The following is a 21556-nucleotide window of genomic DNA, read 5'->3' on the forward strand; positions in this document are numbered from 1 at the left end:
GTTGGTATATGCCATGGAAAAACGAGAATTACAACTTTGTGGTGGCATGTTGTTAATAGTACCAAACAATTTAAATGTTGAGAATATATTATGGTTCAACAATTGGTGCTTTCTTGGCAACGATGTTTGAATTTGTTTAATTAGAGGCCTCCTGAGTGCAGAAAATATATAAAATTCATTGGCAGTAGAGGTGTTGGCAACTTTAAGGATATTACATTGGAATGGAAAAGAAAGTCTAAAATCACAGTTCAATCAAATGGCAAGGCTAGGCTTGGTAACTGTGGAAGATGGTATCTTAGAGTCATGTAGGAAAATGATGGCCTTTCGAATAATCAGAAATACGTTTCATATACCACGTGGATATGGGTATATTTGGCAAGCAATATTGGCATTGCCTAGATTAGTTTTCTCGATTCCAGAGTTGGCGGTCGAGGGCCCATGGAAAGATTGGTCATTTGGTATTGGGAAATCAATTTTTGTGGTGCACACTAATGATGTGTACCATAAGTTGGTTGAAGATAGAGCTTGGTTATCAAATAAGGTTTTGGATACATGGTACAGTACTCGACATGTAAAGTGGTGGCGTAGACTTTTTAGATGCAGGGTGGTAGTCTCATCCTCCATTTCGTGCAAAGGTGTTTCTTTGGCGTGCCATAGTGGGTGGGTTGCCTTTGGCAATGGCCTTAAAACGAAAACATATTTCGAATGGGACATGTTTTTTTTGTACGATGGTTGAAGAAGATGCTAGACATAGGTTCATTACACGTCCGGTTGCTAAAGCCATTTGGGTAAATATATCACAAATTTGGGCATCGACAACAAGAAATATTTTGTCACCTTATAAGTGGGTTTTTATTGATGAGGATAAAGCTATGCCCACACCATCATATAAGGTTGTTTTTGACTACTTTATATATTGGGGGATGTGGTTTAATTGAACCATGAGAAATGGGTTCTTGTTTGATGGACTTCATGGGATAACACAACAACTCAGTAGGATGAAAGGGAAGTTGATTTGACAATTTCCACAACTATGTTGTATGGGGACGTTGTCCCAAGAGGAGATTAATAGTCGGCAATGGTTCGGTTTGAACTGAACCAAACCGTAGCTTAATGGTTTAAATGGTTTGGTTCAATTTCAGGTTTTTTTAAACGGTTCGGTTCGGTTTCAACAGTTAGAAACTGCGGTTTAATCATTTAATGGTTTATTATAATTTTTATTATTTTAAAATTAAAAAAAAAAGAAAAAAGAAAAAAGCATTTAAACAATCTTTTCATTTCGAGGTTGTATTCTCACATTTTAGGAAAATCTTTAAAATTTTGGGAATTTAAAATAATGAACTATTTTAAAATTTGAAATTTGACCTAAGTTTGGAAACCGAAACTGAACCACGAGACAGCGTTCGGAAATTTTTAAACGGTTCGGTTCAGGTTAATTTTTTTTAAACGGTTCGGTTTGACACTCTCGAACCGAACCGAACCGTAGTGGCTGATTGTTAGAGCCTAGAGGAGGAGATGGACTGACGGTGACGGCTGCCACTGCTTGCCTGCTTCCTTACTTCTCCATCACTCCATTCCTTGCCTTCTATTTACGTCGCGCGCACACACAGTCACAGACAGACAGAACAGACACACAATCACTGATGGTGATGGTGATGGTGATGGTGATGGTGATGATGATGGTGGCCATGAAGAAGTCCTCCTCCTGCTCCTGGTCAGTGTTTCCTCTTCCTCTTCTTTCTCTCCTTCTTCCTCTTTCTGGCCCACATATTCTTGTACATGATCTCCCTTTCTTCTGCACCGCACAGGCGCTGCTCCTCCCTAATCCGCATGTGAAGAAGAATAGTAGTGGTGCTTATGAATATGGTAGTAGTTACATTAGGCTGCATCATAGGTACAGCCATCTCCATGGATCCTCCAGAGGCGGCCTCCCTATGTCTTTGCATCACCGTGCCGTTCTTCGTTCCCATGATTCTCTACACCATCATCACCATAGGGCTCTCCTCCTGCAACGACAAAACCAACAATCTTCTTCTTCCTCAGCGTCCTTCCCCATGGGGGGCCATGCAAACCCTTATTCGGCTGGGTAAAATTATACTCTCTATTCTACTCTTCTTTGCTATTTGGTTCTTGATTCTTAGTCTTGTTTCTTGTTCTTCTATATGTGCGTGCGCGCGCGCGTGTGTGTGTGTGAGAGAGAGAGAGAGAGAGAGAGAGAGAGAGTTTATTATCCTCACTGGAGGTAAAATATTACCACCGATGGGACTGATTTGAGTCATTTTCATGTAGCATCTGAAGACTTGGTTATTGATTCTTCATGATCAAGAATTCGACAAATGAACATTGCAACTGAGTGTTAAATTGTATGTTGTGTTTGGCTAGGGCTGAAAATGTGGGGTAAGCAAGGTCACAGATGATTGAACATGGAGCATTTCAGCAGAGCGTGATACTCAGGCTTACAAACTCGTTTGGGGTAAAGCATGCATACTCAATGCGTCTCCTTACTGGAACCTCAATGCCCTGTCTCACATTGGAAAAAGAGATAAAGAAAAGAAACCTACATTAACATTGTTGAGGAGGCCAAAATGGCCTATAGGACGGAACAAGAGATTACATGTTGAAGGCAATAATCAAGATTAAAGATATTTCTAAATCTATCTAGTTACCTCCCCTATGAAGAGAGCTAAGGCTGTAGAGAAGACTTGGATGTTACAAGTGTATTAAACAATCACTACTAGCAAATCATGGTTCTTGAAACTGGATATGTGCACATTGTCTTTGAAGGGAACTAAGGCTGCATATTGACATGAATTTTAGCACATGGAGAATTGAGGACATTTGAATGTGATATGTGTAGGATCGTGTGTTTGCAACCTTTTCCTCTATGAAGAAGAATTCTTGTTCTGATATTTGTACCCATGCTTGAGTGGCATTAACATCTTTTAAGAGGCCAAAATGACCTAGAAGACCAAACAAGAGGTTACATCTGAAGTGTTATCTCGTCTTTGAGGACAACAAATCAAAATAAATGTTATTGAGTAAAAGTAAATAGTCTAAAAAGAGACTAAAGAATCTTGTTATTGGTACATGTAAGATTCCCAAGTAAGATATACTATAATTTTTGTCTTCGGAAGATCTCTAGAATAGGTTGATCTAGAATGGAGAGGTCTCCAAACTGAGGGAAGCATTTGCGATGGTGGGAGATAATGGCATTTGTGTGTCAATGACAAGGGTGGTGATATCATGGGCCATGAGGTTGGGGTCTATGTGATTGACGAATTGCTATAGCCCGACCTATTGTAACCCCTTTGCTATGTCTTGGTCGGGAGCCCATTTATGTAGCCGTTAATTGACTTGTAGCATGAGTAGGAGTCATGGGCTAAAGAAAGTTGTGATTGTTCTTTGTTGATGAGCTTGTGTGGCTGTACTATTGTCCTTCAACAAATTTTCCCCATGTCTCTTGAGTTCTAGCAAGAAAAGCCCCGAGCACCATTGGTCCTCATATTCCATTACCTTGCGTAGTGGGCCAAAGCCTTGCTTAAAGAGGCAATGGTATCTCCTTATTTCATAAAAACCATTATAGTGACAAACTTTGAGTTCTTCAAATTCCACTCCCCGATGACACAATGGCAAATTCTTTCTTCTAGAGGTTTCATACATATATGCCTACCTCAATCTCTAACAGATGTGATGAAGTTTGCAGCTGCCCTATCACACTGCGTGATGCATAGGATAGATATATGTCCATAAAAGATGACCTGATGATGAATCCATCATCCAATGTGTCTAAAAAGTGTCTTATAGTGGGCCATCTTCATACTTGTCAAGGGATATTTTGGGGCTGATCCATATTATCTTGTTTTCCAAGTTAATAATATTAGTTTGAATCACTCCATTCTTTTCCACAGTGGTTCTGTCTTAGAAAGAAAGAAAGATATAATAACATCTTTTAAGAGGCCAAAATGGCCAATAAGACCAAACAAGAGATTATATCTTAAGTGTTGTCTCGTCTTTGAGAACAACAAATCAAAATAGAGTAAGTATTACTCAGTAAATATAAAGGTAAATAAGATAAAAACAGAGGGAATTTGATTTTTGGCACATGTGTGATATTCTCAAGTTAGATATATTGTAACTTTTGTTTTCGAAAGGTCTCTAGCATAGGTCGATCTAGAATGGAGAGGTCTCCGAAGCAAGGGAAGCACCTGCAATGGTGGGAGATAATGGCTTTTATCTGTCAATGACGAGGATGCTGCGGTCGTGGTCCATGGGGCCAGGGTCTACGTGCATGACAAATTGCTATTGCCCGATCTATTGTAACCCCTTTGTTATGTCCTGGTCTGGGAGCCCATTTGTGTATCCCTTGATTGACTCGTAACATTAGTAGGAGTAATGGGGCTAAAGAAAGTTGTGATTGTCCTTTGTGGATGAGCTTGTGTGGCTGCATTATTGTCCATCAACAACTTTTCCCTATGTCTCTTGGGTTCTAGCAAGAAAAGTCCTAGGCACCGTTGGTCCTCATATTCCATTACCTTGCGTAGTGGGCCAAAGCCTTGTTTAAAGAGGCAATGGTATCTCCCTCTGATTTCAGCCTTGTTTAGAGAGAAAGAAAGATATCTTAACATCTACTAGATGCCAAATATCGTGATATGAGTGAATTCATGTCATCCATACTAAGACAAAAATGAAACCTCAAATTTGCCTAAAGTTCTATGATCATTATTTGAGATAGTGTACAAGCATGAATTACATAGTTAATATCCATGAGAGTAATGGTAACCTGTCTATGTATCCAAGGTTGGTTGGTGCGGTAATGATGCTATGATGAAGCATAACTAGTGCATCAGGATGTCCTTGTGTGAATTGGACATGATGAGCAATTATTTCCATGAATTGGTGATGGCATGGCCCTTGTCTTATATCTTAGTACCTGTGGTCTCCTTTATTGTCAACATTCCTCTACTGTGACTCCTCGGCATGTTGTTAGTGGACGTAAAGAGCTATGGAAGAATTTGTGTTTGCATCCCACATGCTAATGTAAGGTTTGACGCCATATGATTTTGAAACTCAAGCAACAATTTTTCAAACAGCTGCAGGTCAGCGTTCTCCATCATTTATTGAATGGTGATGGAGTACACATAGAGGGTAGCATACTTTTTTCTGATGCGGTTGAAGGTTGGGCACCTACACATAGAATTTTTTGATCTCTCCTTTACATAATTTGTAGAATCTTTCAACTGTAGGTAAGAGAAGTGCTCATCCTGCCTGGATCTCTAGTTAGTGGGAGGAAACTCCAAGTTGACCTATTGCTTTGTGGGAATGTAGATGTGCATGTACCTTGGTATCTGTATGAATCCTTCTGCTGAAAAGTTAAAGAAATGAACTTTGTAGTGAGCCATCTTTGGGTGAAGTGGTTTCCTTGGTGTGGGGCCAAGTCATTTGGTTATAGAACTGCCATAGATCTTGCTACAATGCCTTTTTTCTTTCATTATTTGAAAGAGGATCACTTGTGAATACCATGATCCTTCTGTGGGTTTTGTTGCCGTTTGCTTTGATGCGTCAAACACATTACATGTAATTCTATGAAGTGGCGTGGTTTGAATCTGATTGAGGTTCACTGTCCGGAATATATCTTCTACCATCATGAGGGCTGCGTCCAATTCAGCACTGATGGTCTCGGTGGGGTGGATGCTTTGCTGTGTATCATCCAGGTGTCCACTTGATTACCTCCAAAAACTTGTCTCAACATGGTGCATATATAGCCTATATCATGTCATAGGAATTTTGTGTCCACCGAATCTTTGTAGAAGCTCCCTTGGTACAATATCAAAGGCCTTGTGGAAATCTACAAAGAATTTGTATAATCGCTTCTTTTCCGTCTTTGCTTCATCCACAAGCAACATAATTTAAGGATGAGGTCCATGATATGTAAGGCACTCCTAAATCCTCTTGTCTTAACCCCGGCATAAATGTTGCATTCTGACTATCTATACATGCAAGGTTATGAAGTCAGATTGTTTGTATATTTAGTCTTCATAGGATCTCCAACATGGGTTGATCCTGAATGGAGAAATATCCGAAGTGAGTGGGTACTTGCAATGGCAGGAGATAATTGCTTTCATTTTTTGATGACAAGGGTGGCGACATTGTGGCCCACAGGACCTTGGGTCTATGTGCACGACAAATTGCTATTGCCTGATCTAGTGCAACCCCTTGGTAGTGTTCTGGTCAAGACCTCACTCGTGTACCCCTTATTTGACTTGTAACATGGGTAGGAGTGATATGGCTAAAGAAAGTTGCAATTGTTCTTTGTTGATTAGCTTGCGTGGTTTTATTGTTGTCCACATCACAACAACTTCTACCCGCGTCTCTTGAGTTCTAGAAAGAACAATTCCAGGCACTATTGGTCCTCATATTCCATTATCTTGTGTAGTGTGCCAAAGCATTGGTTAGAGAGGTAATGGTATCTCCCTTCTATTTTATTTAAAACATTGGAATGTCAGACATAGTATCCTACCAAGAGATGTTGTGGGGCTGATTCATGTTCTTTTATTATCTAATATGATAATATTAGTTCATATCACTCTATATTCTTTTCAACTTTGATCATGTTTAGATGGGGACAATCCAAGCTATACTTGTGCCATGTGATTGGAGCTAGTGTTGTGTTTCAGCATACTGACAATGATTATCTTTGTGTTTAGCAAGTTGTTTGGTGACATAAATGCCAATCTTGAATACATTTGTTTAAGGAGCTTCCAAAGCTGTTGGATACTGGTCTATAGTCCATCTTGAGATCCTAACAGACTCTCACCTCCTGGAAGTTGGTGCTAGAGGAGATGAATTTGTGGCATCCCAATAATTGATGAACTTAAAATTATGAGGTCCAAAAGCTTGTTTTGTAAAGTCGAGATTGTGAAGTTGTACTATGAAGCCTATTATTAGCTTGTAAAAGCTTGAGAGGTTAAATACATTGTCTATGCACGTCTCCTCTATAATGTATAGGGGAGTCTCCCCTCTGAATGGATTACCTTAAGTTGATCGACACCAGTCATGGGATGCCAATCTGTTGGTTTGTTGTCTATTTAGCAATCATGTATTATTAGCTCATTGTCTTATTTGCATAATTAATCTTTGTTCTCTCATCTGTTTCAATACTTCTTCCTCTTGCTTGTTGTCTCTCTTGTTTGTCTCTATGCCACTGGCCCATGGGTTTTGCCAATGACAATGCTGCTTTGTTCACTCATTCTCTTGCGAACTATTGGCACTAGGGATCGGCAACGGCTCGGCTCAAGCCTAAACCGTTTGGCTTAGCCGGCTTGAAAACGGCTTAGCGGCTTAGAGGCTCGGCTCGGCTCGGTTTAGGCTTGAACTTGCCTTAACGGTTTGAGCTCGGCTCGGCTTGGCTTGAGCCTCGCCAAACCGGCTAAGCCGGATAAACCGTTTAAGCCGTTTATAAACTTTAGAGAGGGGGAGAGAGACAACAGACAAGGGGAAAGAGAGAGAGAGAGAGAGAGTGAGGGAGGGAGAACTACATAGACGAGGAGAGAGAGACAGAGGGAGGGAGACAACATATAAGGAGAGAGAGACTACACAGAGGGGAGAGAGAGAGAGAGAGAGGAACTACATAGAGGGGAGAGAGAGAGAGACTACACAAAGGGGAGAGAGAGAGAGAGAGGAACTACATAGAGGGGAGAGAGAGAGAGAGAGAGGAACTACATAGAGGGGAGAGAGAGAGAGACTACAGAGAGGGAGAGAGAGAGAGAGAGGAACTACATAGAGGGGAGAGAGAGGGAGAGGGAGAGAGAGTCAGAGACCACATACGTGAGAGAGAGTGGGAGGGAGAGCTTGTACAATGTATAGTATATAGTATATAGTATATAGTGAATCATTTGAGAGAGAGGGAGGTAGGGAGAGAGAGAGAGAGAGAGGGAGGTTTCTAAACCGGTTTACAAGCCGTTTACCAAGCCGGTTCACAAACCGGTTTAGCCTAACCGGTTTGTGAACCGGCTCGGCTCGGCTCAGGTTTGAGATCCTGTAAACGGTTTAGGCTTAGCCGGTTTGGCTTGGATCAAGCCAAACTGGCTAAGCCTAAACCGAACCGTTGCCGATCCCTAATTGGCACTCCAAAAAGTATATAAATACATTACAAAAGTCAAGAATATGCCGAATCATCGATTACCACACCTTGCTTGGAATGTTGGATGTAAGCTACAAAAGAATCATAAAAGTAAGATTCTCTCATCTGGTTGGGTTGTTGACATAAAGAAATGATTTAGAAGATGGGGTTTGGATGATCTTTTAGAGCTTTCGGGCAATGCTATGCAGTATGTAATGATTGAGGAAAGGTTGGTGGAATCATTAAGGATGAAGTGGAAAGATGCTAAGAGGACAAAGCTAGAATACTACAATGCAAATGTCAACCCTCAATGTTAGTCTCAATATAAAGCAAGAATGCCTATTGATCGTATCCAACCTTATCTCATTACCAATATGAGTAGTAATGCTCGTAGAGCCCACATACTACTTCACACTCGATCTCACAAGTTAGGTATTGAAGTTGCATCATGGTATCAAAATGTAACTAATTTGAAGACATGCAAAGTATGCAATGAAGGCATGGTAGAGGATGAATGTCACTTGCTCTTCACATGCTCGGCATATAGTGCAATTCATTCAAGATATGCTGACATACTAAGAGGGAGTGATAACTTAAGTGCGATACTTAAGACACCACCAAGAAGGTTGAGCTCATATGTGTATGCTTTATTCACACATAGAGACTTTGTGCTTCAATGTATGAATACCCCTTCTTAGGAAGGAGACACATATCAAGAACACATGTATACTCTGGTCCCATAGGTCAAAATTGGCCTCGTTATGGATGATAAAAATTCTAATTCTAATTCTAATTCCTCATGTTTGGATTTTCTTTGCTCATCCTCTCCTCATCCAATCCACTCCACCATGACCCTGCTTGTCCTCTTATCTTGCATCCTCTCTCATCTTCTCCACCTTGTCATCCAATTCACTCATCCCTGCCTCATTCTCAATATCATCCAATCTGCTGTGTCCAGCCCATGGGTTGCGCCCAAGCCCCTTTCCCTTGCTGTCTCCACTCATCTGATTCCACTCCTTCGTTTACCTTACCCAAATCCTCACAATCTCAGTTTCGCATCCATTCATCAACACTTGCAATCGCCCCCTTGCCTGGTGTCTACCTCATCCACCCACCCAACCCCCCTCCCATCTGCCCGTTCACCATCCATTCATCTGGACATCCACTCATCCTCTCATCCATCCACACTCATTTGCCGATCTGCTTATCCTCCAATCCATCCTCTCCAACTTCTTAACTCCCACATCCAGACATCCTCTGGTCTGGACTTCCCCTCTTCTGCTTGTACTCCCATCTGATCTCCACAATTGTTTTCTAACATAGAAATCAACCACTTTACTTTCGATGGGGGTTGAGAGTTGGGAGTCCATATGTTTTATTGTCAAATGGCAGGATGGTAAGACATTCATCTTGACGTGTTGATACTGAAACAAAGAAGCATGCACATTTATTTTTGAATTGATGTTTCTTTTCCACATTTTATGTGACTTGAGATTGGAATATGCTATTCATCATGAGTTGCTGTGGCTATCACTTGATTCTTGCACAACTTCTCTGGGAAAAAGTAACTAACTTCCATTGAATATTTCTTTCTACAGATTATATTTTACGGAACTCAAGATCGGAACACCACCTTCCTCCTATTATGCGCAAGTAGATACTGGCAGCGATTTGCTCTGGCTATCATGTGATTCTTGCAGAACTTGTCCAATGAAAACTAACCTCGGGGTATGTTTTCCATCCATTGTCAAGGATTCTTTTAAGTAGTCTCATCATAATTCATTTGATTTTCGTTTTTATTTTTTTGTGCCATGTAGAGAGGGTTTGAGGCCACATTAGTGTAGTATATTTCTTTTTCAGATCAGTTTGCAGCCCTACAGTCCAGTTCTCTCAAGAACAAGTCATTTACTTGTATGTGAAGAACAGTTTTGTGGGACAAGTTGTGCACCAGGAAGGCTATGTACATATAAACTAACATATGGCGATGGGAGCACAGCTGAAGGTTTCTACATTCAAGATAACTTAGTGCTACAAAACACGAATAACAAGTCATCCATCGGTACTATTGTATTTGGGTAAATAATTTGTTACATATCTGCTAGAAATGGGTGTATTGCTATGTTAAGATGAATTTGACACCGGTAGAATAGTGAAAGGAAATTCAATACAACATGATTCAACACAATCTCATAATGAAGTGTGTGGAATCAGCAGAGTAACTAGACTATTGTTGTGATTGTTGCAAACTGTTTAACACAGACTAAAAGTAATAGAGAGCGTTACATGATTAAGTAATTTTGCAAACATGGTTAAATTCCTTCACTACACGGTAGTTAGGAAACATTGGAGCCCCATTAACACATGTGAAAATTAGCACATTGGGCGTTTTTCATACCCAGTTGCATAATGGCCCAGGTACATGTTTTCTTATATAATGGAAATATTGGTCCACCCTTACTCTGATGTAGAGGCTGAGAATTAAGGTGGCGGGTGGATTGTGAAGATTCACTGAAGTGTCAATTTTATCATACTAGGTTTTTGATGTTTATATTTAGACTTACAAACCGCTGTATGGTTCGAGGATTTGGATGGGTGATGGATATATTCATGTTGGAGTCATTTTTATCATACTAGTCTTCCGGATTTTAACATTTAGATTTTCTTTGTATGGTCTTCGGCACTTGTATGTTTTTTATTTAATATGTAGTATGAATCCATGGAAATGTGAATTCTGATGATAGTTGCTGATTTCTTGGTTATTCAGATTGGATGATATTGTAGACATGCATGCTATTTCTTGTTTTACAGCTCAATCTGTAATCTACTTTGATACCAGGATCATCTCTTAATTCGTTTGAGCCAAATCTAGCTGATATAGTGTTTAAATCAAAGGATGCAAGCATTAAATAATATGTTCTCATTTGATTATGCCATTGTTTCAGTGAATGAGCCAGAATTTTAATATAATCATGCAGCGGTTTGCTTGCCATTATTTTATCAAATCTTATTGTTTGTATGAGTGCCTAGATGCTTGAAGATGGAAGCAATTACAACACTTTGGTAGTTCAGATGGTAGCTAAGATAGTGGGGTGATTGGATCATATACACTTTGGAATAATATAGGGGGGATTTGGAGCCTTAACACTTCTCAATTGGGATTGAATGTGTTGCAAAAAGCATTCTACTTTTTCCATTTATGGCATTGACTGACAACTTTTTTTTCTCATCACAATTAAATGGCTAGTCTCATCTTTGTTTACTACTCTGCTTATTTCACTTCTGAGAGCTCCATGGACAGTTCAGTCTTGAGAAAGTGCTGCTATTGTGAGTATTTGATGCATGATCCCAGTGGTTAAAACTGAACTTGTTCTGAGTGTAATGTTAGTTCATGATTGCGAGAATTTAGGATTTTTGTTCTGAGAGGTACCTTAAGCACTCAATAGTGAACAATGCAATCATATGGAATTGGAGCCTCTTTTCAACTGTAGCAGTGATGCGAAGATAGTCTATGGGATTCATGTCTATCCAGTTTCTTGAGCTAAGTACAAATAGAATATCCATTTATGTATACGAGGAAAATCCTGCTGCCATTGTTTCATTTTAAGATTTTGATCAGCATTGAGGGACTTCCCTTCTTTTCCTTATTTCTTTCCCATATGATTTGTCTATGAAGTCATGACTCACAGCTACGTTTTCCAATGATTTTTCATACATATGAGTTGTCTATGAAGTTTCTTTCAATGTCTGATATATGTGTGTACATCCAGCTTCCATGCTCCTCTGAATAATTTAGATCAGGTTTTCTATGAGAGTTATGACTCACAGCCATGCTTTATTGGGACAATTTGTTTTATTCTTGGGAATTTGGAGGTGGTTTTTGGATCAATTTCTCCTCTGAAGTTTAAAGTATTATAGCATCCATTACTAGGGAGTAATGGGTGCAAGTGAGGTTTCCATCTCAAAAAGTGTGCATTCAAAAAACGTTTCGGGTTTTTATGTAGTCTTTTGTTAATGTCTCATGCAATAGATGATATTATCATGATGTTAGGATTCTTATTGTTTATTCTCTTAGTAAAAGTTTTCTCATTGTGTTGATTCCAGATGCACGGTTTATGCAAATAGAGGTTTGGATAACAATGCTCAGGACCATGATCAGGCCTTGGATGGCATTTTAGGGCTTGGCCCATCAAATTCATCAATAATTCAGCAGTTGGCTCACCAAATGAAAACTCCTCAAGTCTTTGCCCATTGTTTGGAGGGTGAAGATGGTGGGGGTGGCATCCTTGTGATAGGACATGTGATGGAGTCTGGGCTATCTTACACGCCGATACAAAGACATCAGTTGAGTATGAGTCTAATGCATGTTTCTTAATTTTAATTCAGTGCGAATGAATGTATGTATACTCCAAAGAAAAAGAAAGAAAGAGATATTAACATCTTTTAAGAGGCCAAAATGGCCTATAAGACCAAATAAAAGAGATTACATTTCAAAATGTTGTCTCATCTTTGAGAACAAACCAAAATGAATGTAACTAAGTAAAAGTTTAAATAAAAATAAAAGTGACCAAAGAATCTTGTCATATATAGATGTAACCCACTTGTGTAGCCCTTGATTGACTTGTAGCATGAGGAGTGATGGGGCTATAGAAAGTTGCCATTGTTCTTTGTTGATGAGCTTGTGTAGTTGTGTTGTCCAACTTCTCCCTTTGTCTCTTGGGTTCTAGCAAGACCCCAAACACCATTGTACAGTTGCAAACATAGTGCTCTTCAGATTCTACTTTCGGATGACTCAATTGGCAAATTCTTTCTTCTAGAGGTGTTCATGCATATCTGCCTACCTCAATCTCTAACAGATGTGGATGAATCCACCTAGCAAGAGATGTTGTGGGCTGATCCAGGTTCGTCTTTTTCCAATTTGATAATATCAATTTGGATCACTCTATTCTTTTCCTCTTTGGTCATGCATGTTTAGATGGGGACAAACCAATCTATCCTGGAACAAGGATAGTGCATTTCTGCTTATGCCATGTTGCCATGTTACTTGAACCATTGTTGTGTTTCAGCTACCAACAATGATTATCTCCCTGTTCAGCAAATTATTTTGGTTGACACAGGTGCCAACTTTGAGTAACTTCATTTAGGGAGCTCCCAAAGCTGTTGGATATCAGTTTTTGATTGGAATAATGCCTTGGTGATTGTTGGGGCTACTCTCATCTTCGCCTAAATCATATCATGGAGCAAAAAAGAAGTGAAGATATGTAAACATAATTGAAGAGCCCTATGAGACCAAATGAGAAATTACATCTTAAAAGTTAACTTGTCTATGTAGAACTTAAAACTTGAACAAAATAGTGGAACTTTAATGTTTTCAGCAGTGCATTGTGTAAATATACGAAAGTATCCAGCCAAGTCAAGAAAACATATGCTAGTAGAAATTTATCACTTGATGAATGCTGAAAACATTCAAGGATATTTGAAAATTTATATATAGGTACTTAGTTCTTGCTTTAGTAGTTAGAAGCTTATTTTACATAATTAATCTATTTTTTACCATCCATTATAAAGGATTACATATGATAGATGAGATTAAGAGTTACAGGACCACCTCCATCCATGTTTATGACTAGACTGCTTCCATAATCAGTCCTTAATTATATGTTTTCCTATGAAAAAGGAAATGCATTTCCAAAAGGTGAAGCGTTTTCCCTAAACATTTAACATATTCCTCTCCGATTCTATTCCAAATATAACTGACCATGAAGCAAAGCCATTGTGAAGCCTATATCAGCAGAACTGAAAGGTGAATTAGCTGAAATCTTTCACACATCACCTCAACTGCATGGTATATGAGATTGATCCTTTGGAACAGTAAAAGAATGATGTGCTTTGAATTGGAGATGGAGCCCTTGTCTGCATGATGACTTTCTTAAGAAATGAATGCTTAATGCGTCCTGATCAATGCATTTACTAACGGATGCATACATGAATGCATGTTAACTATGTACGTATATAAATAAGTATTTATTATGGATGTACCAATATTACATACTTCTTTATATGCCATTTGGATACTGAGATGTGCCATTTCAAGGGGTCCATTACAAGATAGATGGTATATATGGAAAATTTCTTTCTATCTTAATTAATGCAAAGGGGTACTATATGAATGTAGGATATGTAAGTGCCTGACTTCACGTCAGTTTATTGTATGTGGAGTTGATGTCAATTGACAAGAACTGAATGTAGGACATGTAAGTGCCTGACTTTACGTCAGTTTATTGTATGTGGAGTTGATGTCAATTGACAAGAACTGAATGTAGGACATGTAAGTGCCTGACTTCTTGTCAGTTTATTGTATGTGGTGTTGATGTCAATTGACAAAAACTGAATGTAGGACATGTAAGTGCCTGACTTCTTGTCAGTTTATTGTATGTGGTGTTGATGTCAATTGGCAAGAACTGTTGAAACTTTTTAGAACTTTTATATGTTTGAAGACACTCCTGGAACATATATATGTTTGAAGACACTCCTGGAACATATATATGTTTGAAGACACTCCTGGAACATATATATGTTTGAACCCAAAAGAAGAAGAACGTGCACATACTATATGGACCTGGTAGTTCTCATTATCTTGTGCTTGGAACTGCTTTAATTTCTCTCAGTTCTATAAAGCACTCTGGCTGGGGTCATAATTGTTTTAATTTGTTCGTAATAAGCAAAGTGAGTTGGCATCTCCATTGACTTTACATTACCAAATTCATGTTTATGGTATGGCAACTTTCGGACTTCTACAGAATTTCCTTTTTAGCCATAGAAACTGTATGCCGCATGGGTCATGTAAGAGTGCTCTCAAAAGTCAAAGTCTCAAAGACTTCAAATTCCAATTTTTAGTATTTTTTTTCTATAGGATGCATTATAATGTCATGTTGAAGAGCATTGAGGTGAATGGTCATTCACTTCAAATAGGCGCTCATCTGAATGGAACCAGTCAACTCTCTGGGACTATTTTTGATAGTGGAACAACATTGGCCTACGTACCTCAGTCAATATATCAAGAATTTCTTGAAGAGGTATTACAGTGATCATTGTGAATGGGCAAAAACGTTTTGTGAGATCAGAATGAAGTTCTATTTTAATGCCTATAATAAGAGCTCAGAATATGTTATGGTCTTTTCTTTTCTATTGTTTGACAGATATTTCTCTCTCAAAGTGCAGTATTAATGCAGGACAATGATGAGTTTACATGCATTATACACCATGGCAGGTCATTTCTCGTCTATAATCTTTTAAATAGTGGGTGTGAGCTGTTGGAACTTTGCCAAATGGGTATGTTTCTTCTGTTGTTGGACAGCTTGGATGAGGACTTTCCTCTACTCATCTTCACTTTTGAGGGTGGGGCAAACATGACCATCCCTCCGCATGACTACTTCCTCCGGGTGCAACGAGCAAAGGTCAGAAAAATTTCTACTATTTACAAATCATTAAATACATTATGTACATAATTAAGCACATTACTTTACAAAGAACACCTAAATACGAACCATAACTTGTGGGTTGTTCACCAAAATACCCCTATTAGTTTCTATTTACCAGAATACCCCATATCCCCCGTGGTACAAACCGTAACATGTGGGTTATTTAGTTAGATACCTGAAAGCTCGATGGATTTTGGTGTTTTCTGCCCTAAAAGATATGATGCTGCTTTTCCTTAACTTCAGTTACATCTTTCAGGATGCCTATTGTTTCGGCTTTCTCAGTTCTCCTGCTGACAGCCCTACTGTGACAATTCTTGGAGGTTTTGTGTCTTTCATGAAGTGAACATAAAAACTTAATCATTTTATTCATGATTTTTCCCTAATTATATATAACCCTTCATCACTGCCTTTTAATTGTTGCCTAGCAGACTTGGTGCTCAAGAACAAGTTGGTGGTCTATGATCTTGAGAATCAACGAATTGGTTGGATGGATTATAATTGTAAGAATGGATGATCTACAATTGCAAATCGACTAATAATATAATTTATATTTTCTAAGCACACCTAAGTTTTAGAAAAAATTCTATTAATTTTATGCAGGCTCCTCAAATATTACTGTCCAAACTGGCCGTGAGAATCAAGAAATTTTTGCAACCGTGCTTGGTGGTTCAGAACGTTTATTTCTTGAAACATACCTGAGTGTAAATATATTGGCTATTGTATTGCTCATTTTTGTGATTTTAGCACTAGATTAGCTTTTAATAACCAAGACAATACTTGCACTGCTGTACATATGCACAAAGTTCATCCAGTAATAAACTTAGGTCGTTATTCTGTTAACCTTCTGAGTTATTGTCACCTTTCATTTAAAGTTCACTTTTAAATATCTTTTAGATATTTGGTGGTATTAGTGTCTCAAATTTTGTCCAATGAAATAAAAGGTGGTATATATGAATGTGTTTTTATCCTAGCAATCCTTGAGTCCTTGGCCTACTTGGTTCTTTGGGTTGGTTTCCTTCAACTTATATAGCCAATTATCGAGTTAAATGAAATTTAACGTTCCAAGTGTTCTTAAACCAGTTGTTATCGAGCATTTGATGGGGTTGTGTTGATATTAGAATATTTACATTCATGTTGGCCTCAGCTAAGAAAATGAGAAAGTTGGAAAGTATGTTTGAACATATTCAGCAAAGTTCTCTTGAAACTAAAATATCTCATACTAGTATATGCTAATCCCATAGTGACCACTCGTTACTCTAAAGTAAATGAAGCATTAGCGAAAAGCAGAAGTCTCATGGTAGATATGAATAAGGTAGTTGGGAGTGAATGCCAATATTAACAGTCAAGTGCTATTTTTCTTAGATTTTCATTCAAGGTGGGGGATTTGTGTAAAAATGGTTCACATGAGTACATATTAGAATTGTTCAAGGTGCCTTCAATCAAGGTGAATTTTCCTATTTCATCATTAGTCAATTTGTCACACTTGTTCTTGCATTATCCAAGTATCCTTTATTTATCATTTTGGCTCTAGATAAGAGTCCAACTAAAACTCAACCTACCAGGATGCCCAACAAGCTCATTGTGATGTGTGCTACGAAATATTGTTCAGATAATTATCAAGTGAATCTTTGGGAGGAGTTGTCAAAACATTCACTGATTGTTCTTTTATAATTATTAGATGAATTTCTTGGAGTCATGATTGATATGACAATTGATCATTGTCAAATGAATTGTAGGGAGTCATGATTTATGTCTACATTGATTATCATCCATTGATGACTATTAAATGAGCCTTGGGGAGTCATGATTGATATCGCCATTGATTATTGTCCATTGATCATTGTCAAATAAATCTTAGTGAGCAATAGCTAAATGTGATCAAAGGTCATCACCTATATATGAATTTAACACTTTGAACTCGGGGGAGAATATGCCCATTTGATCATTAGCAAATGAATGTGGGGAGTGTGACGGATCATCATGGCCATTGATCATTATGTTGTCTTAGATAGCAGAATACATTTCTTATTGCAATCTAAACGAAATTCACTATTGCCCATTGATCACTAGCAAAGGAATATGGGAAATGTGATGGATCAACATATCCGTTCACCATTTTCTTGTCGTAGGTAGAAGAACAAATTTCTTATTAGGATCTATAATGAGTTCACACTACCAAACATGATAGTTGAGCAATAATTATCTTCCTGCAATAATAAACACCTACGTACGATTAATTCCTTATAAAAGTGTCATTTCTTATCAAAGTGAACCGACACACATCACCAATCATCGTGACCATCAATGATTATAGTCATGGGAGGATCCATGTTTATGCGGAGAATTAGATCAAACTTGATTGAGTCATAATTATTAAAATAACGTAACATCTATTCGATTTTGGGCCTTTGGAAGAGTAGTAAAGGAGCATTGAATTAAAATAACGAAGAAGAGACAAAGGTTTTCAAACGAAAGGAGCGTGGGCCTCCTATAAGGGATACAAACAAGGGCATGACTATGACAACAAACACTCTAGTAAATGGGCAAGGAGGGGGGGTGTGGCATGAGAGATGATTTTTTTCTTCTAAAAAAAGAGGGACACAAAAACATGAAGACCACACACACACTTTGGTCTTGAAAAAAAGGGGATCCACAAGGATGTGGGAGCAAAAGAGAGAAAGAATGGCCCTCTCTTACGCGGTTGGCTTTTGGACTAGGAAGCTAACGACTTGGACTTGGCGCTTGTTGTCGAAGCCGAGGACACGGATGTAGCAGTTGGGGTAGGCCTTCTGGCACTCCTTGATTTCACGGAGGACAGCACTAGAGTCAGTGCACCCGAACATGGGGAGTTTCCACATGGTCCAATAGCGACCATCGTAGTAGCCGCATCCCTTGAAGTTCTCGCGGTACACATCTCCGCGGACATCGAACTCGAGGCACGGGATGTACCCTTGGTTAGTGATGTAGGTCACTTGCTTCGAGATTTGCTCGTCAGTGAGGGTGGGCAAGTAGGACAAGGTCTCGAACTTGGGGTTGTTGTATGGGGGCCACACCTATATGTAATGTACAATACATACATACACATGACAAAGTAGTAGTTACAAGTTAGTGTTCAAGTTGTGTCATGATGGCTAAGTTCTACCAATGACACTTGGGGGAGGAACCCCCCCTTACCCCTAGGGGACTTACCAACATGCAGCTGACTTTGCTTCCATTGGAGATGGCCAAGGGTTGAGGTGCCGACTTCCCCGCGAACAATCCGGTGTTGGCCTTGAGGCCGGTGAAGCTCTTGGCGTCGGTGATGGCGGCAGAGGCCATGCTAGGGGCGGCGGCGCCCAACGAAGCCGAGATGGCGGAGGCCATTCTAGTTTTAACAGACACAATCAAGTACACACACAGCAAAAGGCTGCAAGGGGTGGGTGGGTGGGGTGGGGGTGTCCTGGAGCTTTCTTGCTTTTGAGAGTGGGATGGATTGTGTTATTGAGAGGATTGGGTCATCCATCATGTTTTGCCACCTAAATAGAGTTTAGGGAGAAAGAAGATAAGGAAGTACTTTTTGGCCTTTTCCTCACACCCACACATTTTCTCCAATTGCTCACCACCACACCACACCAATGTGTGTGTGTGTGTGTGTGTTCCTATCACCCCACCCCACACCCACACTCTCTATCCATATGACTCGCCCAAGAAAAGGAAGAGAGAAGTTTTACCGCGTCATTTTCGTCGCACTTTTCTTTTTCTATCTTGGGTTTCTTTCGATTTGGAACTATCGTTTTCGTCGACTTTATCGCCTCGCCACAATTTCTTCCTTTTCTTTCGTTCGTATTTGTGTGTTTGTTTGTTTGTGTGTGTGTATATGTATGCTTTTCGTGAAGCGTGGCAACTTGCGATTCGTTGCTAGCATGCCATCCGTTATCCTCTTTAATCCACTCATATTTCAAATCCTTTCGTATTACTCCTAGGAGGGGATGTTCACACACACACACACAACACATTTATATACACCAACATTGTGAACCCCTACGCTCCACCACAGAAACGATTGTAAATTTGTAGTAATAGTACATTCCTCACTCCCGAGCACACACACAAAAAAACTGAAATCGACCGTTTTCTTAAACCCTTTTGTGGACCTCTATTCCGACAAGTTTTGTGTATTTCTAATCTTTTTTTTTGAGAGCTCATGTCATTAGCAATATTGCTTATTTTGCATTTGAACTTTTCCTAATCCATTTAGGTGGACCTCGTGTCATTGAGTTGGCATAAATTGAGAACGATTGATCGATTGTGTTTGTCTCACCACTGCATTGTCTTCCATTGGCCAAATCATTTTTGAAAGTTGGGTGGGTGTAGCCATGCTTGACTACATATTTCATATCCCCATATTGAGTAATCATCTAACACCACCGTTTTTATGTCACCCGAAAAGTTAGCAATCATGAAACAGTTAATCTAAATGAGACAACCTAGGATGTGAATGGACATTCGAATCTCTCTCCGTCAATAAAGAGCATTTGGATGTATTTGTTTGGAAACTATACCATGATAGTCATCCATCACAATAGAAAGAAAGCAACAAACTAGAGAAAACAACAAACTATTTATAGCTCAATGGATAATTTTCAAGGATTTTTACGACAAGGATTTTTGACAGATTCGGTCAAATATTTCTGTCAAAGAATACAACAAATGTTTGCTAAAAATAAATGTAAGGTTGGCAAAATTTGAAAAGTTTGTCCTATTTTCTGAACTTTTAAGGTTTCATTGCCTACAAAACTCGCCGAACCATTTATATTTAGTTACTCCAAGAGGTTCCTTTATTTCTTTTTTACCCAAGTAACTAACATATTAACATAGTGCTAGATATTTTTTGGTTTGTGGAAATTTAAATTAAATTAAAATTGCATTTTTTATGGGCAATGTTATCATTTTCAACCATTTGGTCATGGAAATGTGAATTTACAAGCGACAATTCAATACATTGAATCAGTGGGGATGTCTACATTATGTATGAAGGCAAAAGCTTTTACAGAGTTTAAGGTCATACATAAACTAATTTTAGATGTGAAAACTCAAACTTGGAACATGCTACCTTCTGTACATGCACATGCCTCATCGCGGGTTCCACACAATTACAAGTTCACCAAGTGACAAACGTCCCTCTATGTTGAAGAATATAATATTATTTCCTATAATAACTTTATCCCATTGAGAAATTAGACACAAACACTTTTAGTAATGAATGTACCTTCAACACAAGGCACCACCAACACAATTATCACGTTTACATAAAAATGTTGCTTGCAAGGATATTGTTGTCTTTAACACATACGATAGAAAAGACAAAGTTTGTTGAACGATATTTTTCGAGATTTCGTAGGGTACACGTACTCAAACTACACATGTTGACGGTCATTTTCCGCCATAACCACTTCAAATATGCATCTCAGTACGACAACCAATGATGCCTTGATTAATACCAACACCCATATGGACAACAAAGGACGTGACAACTGGATTTTCAACTATGCTCAAAGAAACAAAATTACAGGAAACAATGATTAGATGTGGTACAATGTTTCCATTAGATCAAGAACACAATGCTTAATGCACACAATATTTTTTCATTTTATTTAGAATCGTTTTAGGTTTGCAATCTTAGAATGGAACGTAACATTTAACATTTATGAGATTTGAATTTCTTTGTTGGATAGAATGTGTTTCATATCACTTTGTCGAAGTTGGTTTTTAAGGTGACCAATGCAAAATAGTGGAAACAACTCTAGTTTTTATGATAGATTGTTACCTTTCTTGCTAATTTAGAATATCTACAATTCAAAGAAAATAACAAGGCACTTTAGCCTACATTTGTTAAAGCTATTCAACACAATACACCCATATGTTGTGGCATAGTTGTTCGAGTTGACATTCATGGGTCATATTAAAAGTCCATGTACTC

The 21556-nt window shown here is 38.7% G+C and overlaps 2 protein-coding genes across 3 annotated transcripts; one reads left to right on the forward strand and one right to left on the reverse strand.

Annotated features, from left to right (window-relative positions):
* Window positions 1-1628: 1628 nt before the first annotated feature.
* On the forward strand, window positions 1629-16435 carry LOC147867542 (aspartic proteinase 36-like). 2 transcript variants are annotated; one of them, XM_087315328.1, is made up of 10 exons: window positions 1629-2086; window positions 9718-9847; window positions 9980-10194; window positions 12221-12460; window positions 15030-15192; window positions 15316-15386; window positions 15474-15573; window positions 15854-15917; window positions 16026-16097; window positions 16198-16435. In XM_087315328.1, exons 1-10 carry the CDS (start codon window positions 1644-1646, stop codon window positions 16350-16352), a joined length of 1653 nt encoding a protein of 550 aa, XP_087171454.1. In that variant the 5' UTR covers window positions 1629-1643; the 3' UTR covers window positions 16353-16435. The 2 variants fall into 2 exon arrangements, with proteins under 2 accessions (XP_087171454.1, XP_087171455.1); XM_087315329.1 differs by lacking the exon at window positions 1629-2086 and adding an exon at window positions 2327-2473.
* A 1575-nt stretch (window positions 16436-18010) lies between these two features.
* LOC147867543 (ribulose bisphosphate carboxylase small subunit, chloroplastic-like) lies at window positions 18011-18999 on the reverse strand. The gene is made up of 2 exons (XM_087315330.1): window positions 18787-18999; window positions 18011-18650 (listed from the first exon to the last, which is right to left on the reverse strand). Exons 1-2 carry the CDS (start codon window positions 18958-18960, stop codon window positions 18291-18293), a joined length of 534 nt encoding a protein of 177 aa, XP_087171456.1. The 5' UTR covers window positions 18961-18999; the 3' UTR covers window positions 18011-18290.
* Between the last annotated feature and the right edge of the window lie 2557 nt (window positions 19000-21556).

This window comes from Azolla caroliniana, unplaced genomic scaffold (genome assembly GCF_043228905.1).
Source record: "Azolla caroliniana isolate FFs.n. ecotype wild unplaced genomic scaffold, voAzoCaro1.0.p SCAF_2, whole genome shotgun sequence".
NCBI lineage: Eukaryota > Viridiplantae > Streptophyta > Polypodiopsida > Salviniales > Salviniaceae > Azolla > Azolla caroliniana.